The sequence below is a fragment of the Ahaetulla prasina genome, chromosome 6 (assembly GCF_028640845.1).
Source record: "Ahaetulla prasina isolate Xishuangbanna chromosome 6, ASM2864084v1, whole genome shotgun sequence".
Classification (NCBI taxonomy): Eukaryota; Metazoa; Chordata; class Lepidosauria; order Squamata; family Colubridae; genus Ahaetulla; species Ahaetulla prasina.
This window is the reverse complement of record NC_080544.1, coordinates 78,432,168-78,451,435: the sequence shown is the minus strand read 5'-3', so window position 1 is coordinate 78,451,435 and position 19,268 is coordinate 78,432,168. Positions and strand designations below refer to the sequence as shown.

General features: G+C 35.7%; 1 protein-coding gene across 3 annotated transcripts in view; it reads right to left on the bottom strand.

Annotated features, from left to right (window-relative positions):
- Positions 1-1,664: 1,664 nt before the first annotated feature.
- RASA2 (RAS p21 protein activator 2) overlaps positions 1,665-19,268 on the bottom strand; it is a 51,694-nt gene continuing 34,090 nt past the window's right edge. For 2 of the 3 annotated variants that reach the window (XM_058187674.1, XM_058187676.1), the window contains 6 exons: positions 17,892-17,998; positions 14,740-14,822; positions 10,356-10,564; positions 9,098-9,201; positions 5,513-5,702; positions 1,665-4,623 (listed from right to left, as the gene is read on the bottom strand). In XM_058187674.1, coding sequence (XP_058043657.1) covers positions 4,593-4,623; positions 5,513-5,702; positions 9,098-9,201; positions 10,356-10,564; positions 14,740-14,822; positions 17,892-17,998 — 724 coding nt within the window. In that variant the 3' untranslated portion in view covers positions 1,665-4,592. The remainder of the gene's footprint in view (positions 4,624-5,512; positions 5,703-9,097; positions 9,202-10,355; positions 10,565-14,739; positions 14,823-17,891; positions 17,999-19,268) is intronic. The other variant, XM_058187675.1, reaches the window with a different exon arrangement.

The window sequence follows — 19,268 nt, the reverse complement described above, 5'->3', positions numbered from 1 at the left end:
TCATACAAAAATAAGGATAGTGTAAATTATTTGCTCAATAACCTAATGAATTTGCAATCGGGAATTCTGATAAAAAAAGGAAAAAATAATTGTATGAGATGTGTGCTAGATTCTGTGAATAGTGGGCAACCCATTGCAATCCAAATACAAAATGAAACATTTCATTTAGTACTATATTAAAACCATGTTGAAGATTCTGATGTTTCCCTTTCTGTTCCAATTCATTTTAAAATAATTTTTTTTCAAATTTTATTTCAGAGGAGAGAATTTTGGTGAAATTCACATGGGCAAAGAGTGTTGTTTTAATCATGATGGTCATAGGGTATCTGAATGTCCTGTCTTTCACTGTATAAGGATCTCTCCAGCATTTTGCAGTTTACTAAGAGATTGGAATTTATGGACAACTAGGGAAGATTAATTGCAATGCTGAGATGTAAAATAGAAAACACATCTGGTCAACTATAATCTGAAAGTTAGAAAAAAGTCCAGGAAAATAAACACAAAATAAATCCTCAAGTTTGATAAGATAGAAAACATGAGATCATTTGCAAGGGGAAAATATTCATTAACGATAAGGCTGATTCAGCACAAAGTTAATATATGAATCAATCCACAAGCATGAAGCCTGCACAAAGCCCAAAATCAATCACGATTTTGGTAGGATAAAACTATTTCTCATGACAATTATTTATAATCTGACTTCCAAGATAAATATATTACAAGGCAATTTGCAAGCAGTTATCAAAAACCATAAATTAAAAAAAGCAAATAAAAAATTATAAAAAAAGATCCTGGTATCCTTCCTACAGGGCAGTTGGTTGGTGGAAGTGGACCTTTAGTAGGTAATAGAGCAGAGTCCAGTCAGAGGATGTCCTGAGACCATCTTCATAGTCCTTTCTCTTCATCCCTGTCTCTCTAGAAATCCTTCCCAATGATTGCCCTCAACAATTACTTCATAAAACTGATACATAGGTAATGCTAATAATAATTCTATTTTCTTTAATGATAACCATTATAAATGTATCATCTTTTAATACTATTTGCAGAATGAAATCCTCAATACTAGATGTCATGCTTTTTGATACGGTATTGGTATACTCTCTGCAAGTCCTATTATAAAAAAGGGAATAGCTGTGATTGGGAAGCAAAATGATTAAGTGGAATGAATACCAATAATGGTATAGGAATTGAGTAGCATCTTACAATTATGTGGTTACTAAAATGCCACTAATAGAGTTTAATTCAACTAATATTAGAACAGATGAATGACACAGTGATTGTCAAACAAAGTAATGCTGTAATTTAGCATATAAGCAAATATTTCAAATATTTTTAACTATATTCGTAACTATATTGCCTAAAAGTCTCAAGATGATACTATTCAATCACATATATTGATGTCAAATGGTGATCTTCCACACATAGCTACAGGACTGAGGAAACTCCAACATAAATATATGAACATTTTTAGATAAATACTTAGGGGGGAAGTCAACTTAGCCTCTCCCATACACTAAAAACCAATAGCATATTAGCTATTTGAGGTGGAAAAGATATTTAGCAGCTGGCTGGTTGAGCTTCTGTACACAACATCCCTGTATGACAGTTACACAGAAATATCGAATTAAAAAATCACGCTAAACAGACACAAAATGCAGTTCCAATGATTGTAAATTATTTCCGTTTATTATTCAAATGCTAGATTTTTCAGAACAAAATAAAGCTTTCATTTCTATTGTATAAATATTTCAATAGAACAATCTTAAATTGGTGTTATAGGAGTAATTCAGGGTGGAGGAATTCACATTTACTTATACCCTATTGATTTGGTATAATCCAGGAAGGAAATAATGTTTTTCTTACTGTCAAATGCTGTAAACAGGTATAGAATAGTTCTTAGACTGATATTTATAAATCTAGAATATTTTTGGGTGACTCATGGCTGTTTCCTATTTGAGAGTCTAGGAAAAGGGAAGCATGGTGATAGACGTGGAGAATTTCTGTGGGTGAATTTCCTTCCAGAGAGGATAAAATTCAGAATTATCTGTGAAAATGTAATACTTCGTCAAGGGTCCACTTTCTTTTTTAATGATTATTTATCTCCATGCTTAAATTATGTATAAAATTGATATTTTTCATTTTTTTCTTATACTAAAACATAATTTGCAATTTCCAAATGTATTAAAGTTTATGTATGAATATGTAGGCACAGAAATGAAAGCCTATTTTAATGCTTATAATTTTAAGGAAAAGAATCAGTCGAAGATTGATTTAACATAACATAACATAATAACAGAGTTGGAAGGGACCTTGGAGGTCTTCTAGTCCAACCCCCTGCCCAGGCATCTAGTCCAACCCCCTGCCTAGGATTTGATCCTGGACAGATCAGAGATAATGATTGCAGTGGTTTATGGTAGATTAGAAGCTGTTGTTTACATTCTGTGTGTGAAATATAAGAATATATTGTTATTTGAAATTTACTTTTACTGTTGAGTTTACCCGATAAATTTTAATGGTAAATAGTTGGCAGATCAAATTAGTTGGGCAAATAGAGCTGTAGAAGTTTATAAACGGTAGGCCTATTTTGCAAGGGGGAAAATTATTATTGTTGAAATATGACCATGTATGTGCATGGGTTTTTTTAATACACTTTTTTTGTTTAGTTGCTTTGTTGTTGTTTTCCTTTTTCTGTGGAAATTTGTATTTTAACTTTGTAAATATAATTTATTAAAGAAATGGAAGCATATTTTTCTGATATTTTGCATAAAAGATGTTCACCCTTCAACGTAGGTGACTATGCAGACACCATTTTTTGTTTGTGAATCCTCTACATCACACTTGCATTTTGCTTTGCATTTACCAGTTATAATTTGTGGTAATGATTGTGTTATACAATCTATGTCATTCATTCTGTCACTAAATTATTAGTTTCCCTTACATTTTACCCCAAATGAACAATCTGCATTGATAGATTTATATATCCAGTGAGCTTGTTTAATAAGTATTTGTACTTATGCCTCAAAAACATTTAGTGATAAGGCATACCAGCTATTGGGAAAAAGAAGTTCTATTTAGGTGCATTTAATTTAGAGGTTAGTTCAGTCTTAGGATAAGACTATTTACTTTAATGGCAAGCTCTCTTATTTTATTAGCATACCATTACAAGCATGTAGTATTTAAGCCAGTTTTATCTTTTAAATGTCCTTATTTTATATTTCTATTAGACAATGAAAGCAGTCCTAATGAGTGGCAAATAATAATAAACCAGAAATATTAAAAGGTAAGGAGACCAATAAACAGATAATCATGAATGTTAACTTCAGTGGAAATACACTGATTTTTATAGTGCTTAATAAATTGCTCCCAAGTTGAGTTTTCTGTAGTACCACATTCAATAAAGAAAAGGAAAAGTCTCTAATTCAAAAGCTTGACTTCTGATAACTTCATATAATACTGATTTTAAAAACTTAGCCTTTTCTTCTCCCAAGTATTAAGTTTGTTCATATTTATTATATATCAGTCTTTTTATCAGTCTATAGGTACAAATACAACAAGGCAAGTTTAAGAGTTTCTAAAAGTAAAGTTTAGTTCAAAACTTTACTTGGCAAGTAAAAAATATCCTAGATATAAAATTTCATAAAAGTATGGTTTTAAGCCACAGTACTGATCATTCAACTGATCATAATGATTAGATACTATAAAATATCTAGAATTATAATCTGGGGGTAACCAGATATGTAAAGTGCTTGGAGTGACTTTCAAAAAGAGCTAGTTACAATTGGCTATGGCAATGTTCATTGTATACCATCTACCTTTAGGCATTTTTTAAAAAAAGTATTACTAATAATATGCCACATGGTATTCAGCTACAGTATTATCTGAACAGAATATATTCTCCTCCCCCAATCCTAATCACTAAAAATACTAATAATGTTATTTCAAAAAGAAAAACACAATTGTTCCATATCACATCTTTCACTCCAATTGTAAACAAGACATATAGATTCCCTGACTTGTCCTGCTTCAGTGACATCACTTAAATAACATAACTTTGTTAATTGTCAATACACATTTTGAAAAAGTACCATCATTTTGTTCCTTTTTTAAAAACAACAACAACATTTATACTGTAGATTAAGAAAGGAAGTTTTAAAAGTGACTGTGCGCTGAATGTAAAGCTTCAAATTCTTTTGCCGCCTGTCAGAATATCTTTGTCCAGATAATAGTGATAGTCACAGAAGCTGATGATTATCCTGGCAGATGAAATTCCAACTGAAGGTAATAATTATTTTCTTTCTTAGAAAGCTTATTTCTTTAGAAGATTTTCCCAGCTTTAGATACTTTGTTTACTTACATTTTTGTATGTTAAGTTCTTTAAACAATATGGATATGTGTTCCCTTATCCCTGCAGAAATCTGATTTCATATTGTTCTTTCCACTGTTAAATATTAAATAAGCTTGTGAATGCAGTTAAATTGCAGGAAATGTATATTCTTATTCACTGAACGATCACAAAAGCAGTTTGTTATTAAACAGTGAAAATTATTCTAATTCCTTTCTTTCAAAATCCATCTCTATCGAAGTGCCTTTGGTTAGGAAATTTTTCCAACAATTGGGTTTTCTCTGCAAAAGAAAAAAAAGAACCTTATCTATTTGTTAGACACAGCAAGTTAAAAATTATTTTTCACTTACAATTAGTGCTGTATTTTCTGACAATAAAAATTTAATTTTACTGATCCTCACTGAGCATACTTAAATCCACTTTGATATCTCCCACAAATAAAGAAAACTTCTGCATTCTGCAGTACACAATCTGAATGAGGGATCTAAATTTAATTCAGTGCCACCTTTATTTTACAAAACCTGAGGCAGTTTATATAATTTGCATGACATCCCTATGGAAAGGAGAAAACAAGTGCAAATAATATATTTTCATATTTATCAGTTGGAAATACTGAACACTTTTACTCTGTTAGTTTTAAATCAAGATTTTACTGTATTAAAATTTGCAGAATGAAGGTTGTGATCTTAACTGCCCATCTGAACTTCCCTCAGAGATAATTCCGAGTTCTAAACACATTGCATCCCCAAAACCAGTCATATTCAATTAAAATTAGTTGGGTATTGATTGGGATTGCATTTAGTTGTGGTATATGTTCATTTTATTGTGGCAAATTTGTCATTATGCTTCAGAATTTACTTTTTTCCCAAATTACATCTTCTAATATATTGTACAGGACAGGACAAAATCCACTTGCTTGATTTCTAATCATTTGCCCCCAAATTTGAATTGATTGCAATTCATCTATGTTATAGTAAATAATGATATGTTAACATTTATTTGAACTACCTTTCACAACCAAAACCTATTGTCATGATTTAACTTGGTAGTTATCTTGAACAATATATAAAGTATTAGATGACTATGTGGTCACAGAATTACATTAACATATAGTTGCAGTTTGTTAAAGGACAAGCCTGTTGTAATGGTAGAATTGCCTACAATACTTACTCACTGCCATATTTAGCACTAGATGATCTTTTTTCTCGATACTTATCATGATGTATGTCCAATTGTTCTACAATTGATATTATTTGCTGAAGAGTTTGAAAAGTTGCTACAGAATCCTCAATTTTGAAATTAGAATAATCATCTGGCTCTTTTCGTGGACCTTGATAGACTGCTATACTTCCACAAGCCTCTAAAAATAAGTATACATTAGAGTATTATGAAGCTTTAAATGTTCAGGAAATAAATTTTTACTGTTCTATATCTTCAGACATAGGTTTTGCCATAAATGTGATCAATTAAAATAATGAAGAATGGTATTTTGGGGGCATAACAGAATAGTGCTTCTTGTTAATTCACTAATTCTTCAGTGTAAATTAAAACAATTTAAATTACCGTATATACTCGAATATAAGCCGATCCGAGTATAAGCCGAGGTCCCCAATTTTACCCCAAAAACTGGGGTAAACTGGGGACTCGAGTATAAGCCGAGGGTGGGAAATGAGGCACCTACCGGTCGGCGAAACCCTCCCTCCCTCGGCCGAGAAGGCTGGCGGCTCCCCCGCCCTCTCACTGCACCGGCAGGGCTTCCCCGCGCTAAAGCAAAAGCCCGCCAAGTTCGCGCCGGCCGGTATAATGTGAAAAAAAGGGAAAAAAAAAAAACTCGAGTATAAGCCGTATATACTCGAGTATAAGCCGAGGGGACGTTTTTCAGCACAAAAAACGTGCTGAAAAACTCGGCTTATACTCGAGTATATACGGTAGTTGTTATCTGGACTGATAAGTACAGACTTTTCCATGAAAAAGGATCAAAAGGATCACTATTATAGTCTTCTTTCATAAATCTGTAAATTCTATCTTCTGACTATCCAAGAGATGGCGCTGAGTCACACAATTTCTTGACCTTAGATCATCAGACTTTATATAGACTTTATCAGACTGTATAAAAACTAACCTCAAGTATACAATAAAAGAAGCAATAGCCCAACTGGATAAAACTTGGTTCCCAATCAATGAACATCAAATATAATCACTCCCTGGTTCTGCAATTCCATATTTGTTACTTGGAGAATGCTTACAATACCCTTTTGACTTAGTTCTACTGGAGCCTTTAAATTCACAAACATCACTTCCACTATTGCTACAGTTGGATGGATAGGCTCAAATTAAAACCTATTTGGATGTAATGGAGATTCAGGTTCAACAGAGATTTCTCTTTTCCACATATTAGTTTATTAAATGTAGAGTTTACTTTATTAGCACATATGCAGTAATTGAGATGTACACTGGCAAGATACTTTGAGAACCATATCTTGAATACAGTGCATTCAGAAAGTATTCAGACCCCCCTCACTTTTGTCAATTTTGTTATGTTGCAGTCTAATTCCAGCTGTTGAAATTCATTTTTTTGCTCATTAATCTACACTCAGTATCCCATAATCACAAAGTGAAAAGAAGTAGTTTAGAAATGTCTGTAAATTTATTAAAAAGGAAAAGCTGAATTATCACATTGGCATAAGTATTCAGAAACCAGGGAGTGATTATATTTGATGCTCATTATTAAGTTTTATCCAACTGGGCTACTGAAATTTAGCTCTGGTGCCTCCTATTTCTTTTGAGCGTTGCTCAAAATGATGATTCTACACCCTGATTGGAGTCAACCTAATTAAATTCATTGGGCATGTTTTGGAAAGGCATAAACCTCTCTAAGAAAGGCATCACAGCTAAAAATGCATACCGTAACAGAGCCAAAACCATGAGATCAAAGGAACTGCCTGCAGAGCTCAGACAGGATTATTGCAAGGCACAGGGGAAGGCTACAATAAAATTTCTGCTGCACTGATGGTTTCTAAGAGCACGTTATGTCTGGAGGAAACTAGGCACCGCTCATCACTTGCCCAACATCATCCCAACACTGAAGTATGTAGTGGCAGCAGCATACTATGGGAGTGTTTTTCAGCAGTAGGAATTGGGAGACTGGTCAGGGTTGAGGAAAAGCTGACTGGAGTAAAGTACCAGTACATCCTCAATAAAAACCTGTTCCACAGTGCTCAGGACCTCAGACTGGGCTGAAGGTTCATTTTCCAATATGACAACAATCCTAAACACACAGCCAAGACAACATAGAAGTGGCTTAGGGGCAACTCTGTGAAAGTCCTAGAGCAGTGTTGGTGAACCTTTTGCGTTCTCGCGTGCCAGCCTGCATGCAGGAAGTGGCATGCAAAACTGTCTTGTGCTGAATGCGCGGCCTCGCCGGCTCCTGTCGCGTTTGTGCGCTCAAACACGCGATGGCCAACTGGTGTCGGCAATCCCATAAGTGCGGCAATCCATCGCGCATGCGCGTGACGCCAACCCGGAAGGTGCTGGGTGCCGGCTCACACATGCACGATAGACCACCGCACTTGCAGTGTCTGCCGGCACTGCACGTGCAATGGCCAGCTGGCCGGCGCACATTTGAGTGCAAGAACACGATGAGGAGCCAGTGAGGCCGCGCATTTGGCACAGGATGGTTTCGCGTGCCACTTGTGGCACGCGTGCCATAGGTTCACCAACACTGTCCTAGAGTGGCCCAGCCAGAGCCCTGTCTTGAACCCTATTCAACATCTCTGGAAGGACCTGAAAATAGCTGTCTACTTACAGTCATCATCTAACCTGACTGAGCTTGAGAGGATCTGCAAGGAGGAATGGCAGAAAGTCTCCCAATCCAGGTGTACAAAGTTTGTCACGTCATACCCAAAAAGACTCAATTGTTGCTAAAGGTGCTTCAACAAAGTACTGAGTGAAGGGTCTGAATACTTATGCCAAGTTTTTGGAAATAAATTTCTAAAATTCTGTTTTCACTTTGTCATTATGCCTATAGGATTTTAGAATTTTATATGTTACTATTGGGGTTTTAAATTTTAATTGGGTTTTATTGTTTATATATATTTTAAATTGGCCATATTTGATGGGTTTTTTAATTATTGTTTTAATATATTTATTACTGTGGTTTTAGTTGGCTGTGAACCGCCCTGAGTCCTTCAGGAGAAGGCGGTATAAAAATTTGATTAAATAAATAAATAAATATAGATTAATGAGGGAAAAAAAAGAATTTCAACAACTGTAGAATCAGACTGCAGCATAACAAAATTGACAAAAGTAAAAGGGATCTGAATACTTACTGAATGCACTGTAACTGATAGCAAATAATTCAATTTAAGCCAAGAGTTTTTCTCTAATACTTGAAAGAAGTAACTGTGTTTACAATATATGAAATGCAAACAAAGTCAAGGAAGAAGTCTACTAGAAGCCAACTTTTGCATTCTCCTTTGTGCATGATAAAGCCTGACATTCTTTTAAAAAAGCCCCAAGGACCAGGGACTTCCAAATGGGTATGGAGTACTATAGTGCTGGGGGCTGAGGGAGAATATATCTGGGAAAAAACTGGCGATCTATCACTTTTCTCTGACATGATTTTTGTTTTGAGCCAACCTATTATATTTGAAAATTATCTAGAATGGATATGGGATTATCAATTTAGACAATAGCTAATACTAGCTATTAATATTACAAAACTGATTGTTACTTTGACAAATGGATCATTCATACCTTGCATTTTTTGGAGTTTTGGCATATTAATTGCAAAGACTGAGTAGATTCTCTCTGTTTCTCGATCTCCATCTATTTTTATCTGAATGTCAGCAGGTATACCTCTTCAATTAGAAATACAAAATTTTACAAAATGTTATTTTTAAAGGAGAATCACTAGTTTCACATATATTAATATATTTCACACATATTAATGCATATAAAAATAGAGAAAACAAGCAATGCAGATACACAAAACTTCTAGATCATTTATACTTACAGTTGTATCATGATAGGTAGGAATTATTAATATATGCCCTACCAGAATTAATTGAAACAGTCCATAAAGCTATAGCAAATCCATCTGTGAAACTAGTCAACTGCAATTTAATTTCTAATATCATGCAATAATCGCGTATACAACATTCATATTATTTGATACTGAGACAATATAAGATTAGGGTTCAAAATAAGAAAAGTATTAAATCCCACTCTATTCTGTAACTGCTTCAGACATAGAAATGCTCACTAAGCAAGCATCAATCAACCATCTTTTTAGTAAAAAGAACCAGGAATATGATTGAAAGATAGGCATATACGCATACCACCATCAGATTATTGCTTTGAATAAGCAACAGTATATAAAGCACAGAGAGTAAGAAATATCAGTCCCAAAATATCAAAAACTTGAAATGAGAAATATTGTTAAATCTAATTTATGCCAAATCCATTCAGTATATCTCCTTCCTTGCAAACCCTCCTTACTTCAACCAATACATATATTATGGATGCCATATAATTTTTTTACTTTATAGTTATAGTAAACTTTTATTGCTTTTTTATAGTAATAGTATAGTATTTTTTTGGTGGATTTTATTATGAGATGCCCTATGTTCTAGGAAGCAGTGGGGAGGGAGGGAAGGAAGGAAGGAAGGAAGGAAGGAAGGAAGGAAGAAGGAAGAAGGGCACTGTAATGATATATACTCAGGCTGCAAAGAAAAAAACTCATTTCGAAATAGCAATTTAAATACATTCATTTATTATAGGATTAATAATCTATGTTGTTTCATAATCAGAATTGATGACAAATTGCCATTAATATTAATACGTTTTCAAATCTAATAATGTTCACTTGCTAATCTCAAGCACATGTGTAATTCTGATATGAGTCTCCCTTTGGTCATTAGAAAGGCAACCTAAGTTACAGCAATATACTGTAAGCAAAATTATTTCTATTCCAAAACATGCATATATTATTTTTCTTATAGATGTTACTTACGCAGTACATGGCATACAGCCCACTGTGTTTTCTGATGTGGCTTTACAGCAAAGCCAGTTTCCATTCAAAAAAGCAGATGGGTGATAGAATTTCAATCGCTTTGGGTTGCATCTGCTCACTCTACAGAGAGCTTCTATCCACTCACTAGCCTCCACACAATTATTTGCCTGCACATAGAGTAGATTTTCAACATGTATTACTTGAAACATCTGAAAAAGAAAACGCCATTCAAACAATTAACAATTTATTTAGAGACTCAGCACAATTTTTTTTGGAATTTTTTTTTATTTTTAAACATCCACATACAATATATCTTTTTTGAACAAAATATCAGCCGGGTACATAATCACATCCAATTCAATTTATCCCCTCCCTTATATATTTTTATCAATATATTTTCCTGCCCCCCCTTTTTAAAAAAAATTCCCCTATTTGCATTTTTCTTAAAGATTTCTAGTCTAACCCTCCGTCCCGAATTTTAATCTTTAATCAAATCTATCCCTTTCTTTTCCCCCCCTTTATCTTTTCCCATTTATGTTAAACCCCTTTATTCCCATTTACTTATTCCTTTCTTTTCAATCTCTATAACATCAGCATCAGACATCTCTTAACATTTCAATAGGCATTTTTAAAATTATTATTCTTAATCTTATATAAAAGAAAAATAAAAAAAGCTAGCATGTCCATTATTTCAAAAAATCACATATTTGTATATTCTCATCTCATTAATGTCTCAATCTTCAATTCTCCCGATCTCCATATCATCAGCATCAATCAACGCTTTACATTTCCATAAACATTTTAAAATTGTTATTCTTAATCTTATAAATCTTATAAAAAGAAAATAAAAAAGAGTCTAATGTTTATCTATTCTCATCTCATTATCATTTCAATCTTAGTCTATCTCAATTCCACTTTTATTTTCCTTAAAATTCCATATTTTCTTTACTTATCCTGTATTTCTATCAAATTCTCCTTTTTGCCTCCTCCCTATTTTTTTTTGGTACTCTCTATTAATCCCTATATAGTCCTTGGCTTTGTATTTTAACTTCATAGATTCATTGTTAGTTGTCAGTTCTGGAACAGCTCTTATTTTTTCTAAATCCTGTTTTCCATCCGCTCTTGTAATTATTTCTTTTATTTCTTGCTTAAAAATCATATACATGTTTCTCTTCATTTCAATTATTCTCTTTGTGATTTCTTAAAGTTATAGTTCTTGTTCTTATCAAAGTTAATAGTTATTTCTTTTTTTCTTGCTTAAAAGTCATATACGTGTTTCTCTTCGTTTCACTTATTCTCTGTGTCATTTCTTAAAGTTGTAGTTCTTATTCTTATCAAGGTCAAGCATGTTATTGACCAAGTCCTCCCTTCCAGTTCTCACCAGTCTTATCACTACTGTGGAAAAGCTTTCAACAATAACCACAATTCTTATCATTTTCTCTTCCACCTTTAGGTGTCACTTTGAAATCCACAGTTGTAATCTACAATTTGCAAAAGTATCCATTTTGTTTCTTTTACTTAGAGCTGCACCTTGTTTTATTTAAAATGTAACTTTTTCCAATTAAACCCATTTAAAATCCATATCAAAATTTACTTGATTCCAATCCATAGAGGAAGAAGAAAATCAGAGACATTCCACAAGTTACAGTTTTAAATCCTCGATTCTTCCCTTCTTTCTTTTTACAGTCTTAATCAGTTTTAAAAATTTCCAAATTGTCCAAATTTTTGGCTTTAATTAAGGGTTCCATTTTTCCCCCTTTTTGTTTGAGGGTTCTTTGCTTCAATTTTAAAAATCCAGGTCAGGTCTTTGGGCACCACTTCCATTTCTTTTATTTTGTTGTGTTAACAGTCCATTGTCAATTTAGCCACTGTTCCATAGCTTTAAATTTTTTTGGCAAATATCAAAATTTAAAATGTTTTTTTCATGAGTTGGTGTTCACTCACCCTGCTTCAATATTTCGTCCAATTCACCGCTTCACTCCAGCACAATCTTATGTGGCTGTCCTGACTTTGGCAGCTTGTAATGACTGCGTCTCCTCATTGCAGGGTTGAAGGCAAAAGAGCCGGTGCTCAAGGGAATTTGCAGCTTCCCTGTTCACTCCAGCCGGTTCTGTTGTGCCTCATCCGCCCTCCTCTCCGCAGCCGGGCCCCTCCCATCTCCTGCTATCTGAGCCAGAGTCTGATAATGAAGAAGAACGGCCTGGCATGCCTCCAGCCCCCAACCCTGGCACCATGTCCGGACAGAATGAGCAAACAAACCTCCCTCCTACAGCGTGTGAGCACGAAGCCAGCCATATGCTAGAATTGCCGGCAGCAGACCAGGAGGACGGAAAGACACAGTGGACGGATCCCCGCTTCCGGAGAATGGAGAGGCGACGTTAGCAAAAGGAAGGGAGGGGCAGGCCTGGATAAGTGCTTAGTCATGGAGCCCCATGACTCAGCACACCCCATGGCCTATATAAAGGATCTGCTTTTTGGCATTCCTTGAGTCAAGCAAATTCTCATCTGGTTGCTGAAGTCACACCTTGGATTCCTGCCTGCCCTGAGAACTCTGACAGGAATTTGGCAAAGCTGCAGAGGCTTCGTGGCCATGCTTGATACAGACTTCCCAGACCCGGCCGTCGGAGGAGAAGTGGGACACGACAGGTTCCTTCTTTTTTTGCTGTCCCTGCAGGAAAGCTATGGTCCATTGCGGACCCCATAACGATGGGAATTTCGGCGCTCCCCCCCCCAGAGGTCCCGGGGTTTGCGACCATCTCGTCGCGATGCCGGCCACGCCTCCTGACTCAGCACAATTTGTAATGCTTATTTGTTTATGTATTATTTAAAAACTTTGAAAACAGTAGACTGGATTCTTATCCAAATGGCTGCCTTGGTGTAACAGATACTGGTTAATGTATTAACTTCCATTTTGCTCAGAAAAGGAGGGATATTATGATCCACATTTTTGCTTCTAGGCTGATAGACTGCTCAATTTCTTCCATGATTAACATAAGATAACTGAAGATACCTCAAGGCAGAGGAAAACAGAAAGTAGGAGAGCAAGTAATTGTTCTAGTACAATAAAGAAGAGATGCAGGGAAGAGAACTGCCACAACTTGAATGAATAGGCATGACTAATAGCAGTCAGGCATTGAGGAATTAGAGAATGATTACTAAATATATCTTTTTAGTACCACCCATCCTCCTTGTTCTTGATTTAATGAAAAATAAATCATCCTACAAAGAAAAGCACCAGCCTCTAACGAAGTATTTATTTATAGTTGTATCTTTTTGGATCTCCTAAAGACCAACTAATATGCAGATTTACCAGATTTTTTTAGAGGAGTTGAGACTGAGCCGGTTGACACCTTTAAATAGCTTGTAGTGGTCTTCAACATCATTAAAGGATCATAATTATGCCTTTCAGGCAGCATTCTAATTTTCTCCTGCCATTAGATGTTCTTTTTTTCTAATGGTGGAGAGTTAGTTCTTGCCACTTTTAAAAACTTTTTAAAGCCAAAACATTAGATTTTACATGGAATAAGTGAATTCCACATATTAGAAATTGCAATGCAGCAATATGTGGACAATGGTTTCAGTCTTCTCTGATTCCCAAAAGCAAACTCATTCTAGTAAGGAGAGTTTGGAGTATTTGTTCAATAGAAGCACTAATGGCAACACTTTATATTGTGCCCAGACAAAGTCTTTCAGCAACCTGGAAAAGGTGAGAAGTGTATTTCACTTCTTATGTAGTAGCATTCATAATGAACCAAACTCTATTCTAACCCTAGCATTATCAGTACTACTGTGGCTAAATTCTGTGTTGTTTATAATGCATCTTCAAATTCTGTAGTTCTGATCATATTGTTACACAGGTTAATGTTTTTAACTGGACCATTAAACCTAAAAATAATATAGGAATTTTTACCCTAGATCAGGGGTGTCAAACTCAAGACCTGTGGGCTGGATACAGCCAGTGGGGTGCTAGATCTGGCCCGCGGGGCCAGCCTGGAAATAGCAAAGGACTGGCTCACAGTGCCTCTGCTGGCCAAAACAGACAGAGTTTCTTCAATCTTCTGGCAAGTAAAATCAATGGGCAAACCAGGTTCACTTAACAACCGCATTACTAATTTAACAACTGTGATGATTCACTTAACAACTGTGGCAAGAAAGGTTGTAAAATGGGGTAAAATCACTTAACAACTGTTTCACTTTGCAATTTTGGGGTCTATGGTGATTGTAGCTTGAGGATTCTTTGTAGTTCAAAATCAACATACAACTGGTTTTTCAATACATGTAATAAGAATTTGAATAGAGCATTGTATCCTGGCAATAAAGTTCTCACTTTTATGTGATATTTTAGAATTTTTCATGCTTGACTGTTATTTCAAAAGTTACTTACATTTTTCCTGTTAAATGAACTCTCATTAAGTTTTTCTACTCCAAGAATGTTTTTGACTGGGATGGTGAATATAGGTTCTTTATCTGGATTAAGAAAAAAATAGCAAATCCTTTAATTATAAATAAAACTCTTAACTGTTTAAGAAAATGCAAAATACAAATCTGGTGGAACACATTATATGTGATAAAGATAAGGATGGTGGAGTACCTGTTGTGACCCAGGCCCAAGCAGGTAGTAGAAAACTCAGTCAGTGAAAAAATGAACAAACTATATTCGAACTGCTGAGAATTACTTCACTCTCAGCATAGTCCAAGTAAATTAAATTCCTTTCAACATAATTCTTCAGTCCTATCACCAACCTTGGTCCAATTAGGCAAGCTGCCAAAGGCCTTTCTTGGCAAAAGTTCAGAAGACACTGATACGAAACAAATGCAAGCTATCAACATTGTTTTCCGCCAAAGAGTCCAAACGCTGTTGCTGGTCTTTTAAACCTTATGGGAGGGGTCAATCATCTCTTGGCCCTACTCCTGAGTCATCCTCTTTGCTTTAAGCTGCTCTTGACTTCTGGCAGCTCTTCTAATGTGTGCATTAGGAATAGGCTCCTCCTGTTCCTCTGCCTCACTACTGTCTGGAGGCTCTGGAGTCTGCACATCACTCCCCGATGCCCCTGGCCCCACCTCTGCCTCCAACGCAGAGCCCTCACCCGGACCTCCCCAGCCTCCAGGACTGGCCCATGCTCTTCCTCAGCCTCATTGCTGTCTGACTCCATTGCCAGCTCCGCAGGCTGCTGGCGGACCACAACAAACTGAGTTTATTCTGCTGGGAGTGTGTCTGCTGTTAATTGTTATGATTTTGTATTATTTTTGTGGATTTTTATTTTAACAGGTTTTGATTTTTCATATATGCTGCCCAGCGTCTATTAACTAGACACCCTTGCAAATCCCAACAATGAATGAATGAATGAATAACCCTACAGGTAAAGGAATCCAGTATTTCATTTTTTGCTTCTCAGACTCAAAAGTATACATTTGTCTATGTATAAGACACTCACATACAGTTGCAAGAAAAAGTATGTGAACCCCTTGGGATTACATGGAGTTTTGCATGAATTGGTCATAAAATGTGCTCTGAACGTCATCTAAGTCACAACAATAGAAGAACACAGTCTGCTGAACATAATACTACACAAGCATTAGATTTACCATGGTGTAATTGCACATAACATGTAAACATTCACAGTGCAGGGAGGAAAAAGTATGTGAACCTTTGGACTTAATAATTGGTTGACCCTCCTTTGGCAGCAATAACCTCAACCAAATGTTTCCTGTAGTTGCAGATCAGACCTGCACAACGATCTGGAGTAATTCCTCTTCACAAAACTGTTTCAGTGTAGCAATATTCTTGGGATGTCTGGTATGAATCGCTCTCTAAGGTCATGTCACAGCATTTCAATCGGGTTGAGGTCAGGACTCTGACTGGGCCACTCCAGAAGGCATATTCTGTGCTGTTGAAGCCATTGTTTTGTTGAATTACTTGTATGCTTTGGGTCATTGTCCTGTTCCATCACCCATCCTCTGCGGAACTTCAGTTGGCAGACAGATGGTCGTACGTTTTCCTGCAAAATGTCTTGATAAACTGTGGAATTCATTTTCCCATCAATGACAACAATCCGTCCAGGCCCTGAGGCAGCAAAGCAACCCCAAACCATGATGCTCCCTCCGCCATGTTTTACAGTGGGGATGAGGTTTTGATGTTGGTGTGCTGTGCCATTTTTTCTCCACACAGTGTTGTGTGTTCTTCCCAAACAACTCAATTTTGGTGTCATCTGTCCACAGTATGCCAGTTTGCCAGTAGTGCTGTGGAACATCCAGGTGCTCTTTTGCAAACTTCAAACATGCTGCAATATTCTTTTTGGACAGCAATGGCTTCCTCCGTGGTGTCCTCCCATGTACTCCATTCTTGTTTAATGTTTTCCTTATGGTGGATGTGTCAACAAAAATGTTAGTATGTGCCAGAGATTTCTGTAGGTCTTTAGCTGACACTCTAGGATTCTTCTTTACCTCATGCAGCATTCTGCGCTGTGCTCTTGCAGTCATTTTTACAGGACGACCACGCCTAGGGAGAGTAGCAACAGTGCTAAACTTTCTCCATTTGTAGACAGTCTATCTTACCGTGGACACATGAACATCAAGGCTTTTGGAGGTACTTTTGTAACCCTTTCCAGCTTCATGCAAGTCAACAATTCTTGATCGTAGGTCTTCTGAGAGCTTTTTTCTGCGAGACATGGTTCACATCAGACAGTGCTTCTTGCAACCAGTAAACCCAAAACAGGTGTGTTTTTTTAAAGGGCAGGATAGCTGTCAGCAACACATCCAATATCATCACACTGATTGGAGTCAAGGTTGGCTCACTCCTGGCTCCAATTAGCTCTGAGAGAAGTCATTAGGCTAGGATCTCACATACTTTTTCCTCCCTGCACTGTGAATGTTTACATGTTATGTGCAATTACACCATGGCAACATCTAATGTTTGTGTAGTATTAAGTTCAGCAGACTGTGTTCTTCTACTGGTTTTTTTTTTTTTTTACATTTATATTCCGCCCTTCTCCGAAGACTCAGGGCGGCTTACAGTGTGTAAGGCAATAGTCTCATTCTATTTGTATATTTACAAAGTCAACTTATTGCCCCCCCAACAATCTGGCTCCTCATTTTACCTACCTTATAAAGGATGGAAGGCTGAGTCAACCTTGGGCCTGGTGGGATTCAAATCTGCAGTAATTGCAGGCTGCTGTGTTTTAATAACAGGCTATCTTACGGCCCTTCTCTATTGTTCTATTGTTGTGACTTAGATGACGTTCAGAGCACATTTTATGACCAATTCATGCAAAACTCCACGTAACCCCAAGGGGTTCACATACTTTTTCTTGCACCTGTATATAAGCCCAATGGCAAATAGTTTTGTAAACTTAATACATTTGGAAAAATTACATAATTAAAAACATAAAAGAGTACTTTTACTTATTTGTTTATAATGAACAAACACAATGTTATAATGTACTCTTAACCATTGGAATTGAAGAATATAATCAGTTTCTCACCATCAGGTCAAGCTGTGTAACTTGAAAGATTAACATAAAAAAAGAAGTACAATACCTTGTTGCTTATGATAAGTAAGTTCTCTACTTGTAAGGCAGAACCAACGCTTCTTGAAATTCTTTTTTCCAATACGAGTTCTTCCTTGTGCTCTTTTGAACATCTCCCTGTGAAACAAATGTAAGAACATTTTTCACAGATATTTTCAAATAATTAATTTACAGACTGCATTAATTTACAAGTTAGATTAATGGATTTAATTTTTGATCTTATCACAAATGGTCAGAACAAAAAAGTACTGAGGACTGATTCCCTGATTCCGCATGAAGCCATGCTAAACTAAATACCATGCGATTCCTTTCTTTTATTTTTTTCTTTCTTTTCCTCTAGTGCACTCTCTTGTTTATTGCCTTTTTGTCTTTTTGTCCCCTCTCACCCTGTTTTTCTGCTTTCTATTCTTGTTGTACGAAAGTTGACATGTAAATACTGGGGTATGGTTAACATTTTATGCAAGGTTTGTACCATTCACAATGTTTTTTTTAAATGCACAATTTTTCTACAAACCCAAAATTGTTGTGGGACCTAATTTAGGAATATTAATAAAAACTGAATATAGTAAAAACCCACAGGTGTAAACTAGAATAGTATTTAATTGGTACTAGAATTTACTATATAAAACAAGAAATGTTTACAAAATTTGAAGGTTTTTTTTTGACAGAGATAGGCTATGACTTATGACCACAATTGAGGCCATTTCTGTTGTTAAGTGAATTTTGCCTCATCTGACACCTTTCTTGTCATAATTATTAACTGAATCACTGCAGTTGTTTAGTTAGTAATACGATTGTTAAGTGAATCTCACTTCCCCATCAATTTCACTTGTCAGAAAGTCACAAAAGTGATCACATGGCCCTGAGACACTGCAACTGTCATAAAAATGAGTCAGTTGCCAAGGATCTGATTTTGATCATGTCACCATGAGGATGTTGCAATAGTTGTAAGTATGAAAAATGATCGTAAGTCACTTTTTCCAGTGCCACTGTAACTTTGAACAGTCACTATATGAACTGTTGTTAAGTCGAAGACCAGCTTATTTTCTTTCATTGTATAAAAGAACATCCTTGCATAGATAGAACCAATTTATAAATAACTTCATGGACTTCTAAACTATAGTAAAAGTCAACAAGGCAATGCCTATACCACTTCCAGATATTGTTTATAAAATTCTTTAAAAAATGAACACCAACTAACAATTCTTTAAAAAATTAACACCAACTAACACTGATGGTGTTATCTCGTTTGGATAATGAAATGTCTACAAGAAAATAAACAAGCTCAAGGAGCCCTCATTTCAACACTGAACTACAAATATTTTCCTTTAAGGCTATAATTTTTTAACTCCTTAATTATTTGTTAATTTTTATTTTCTGGCTTCAT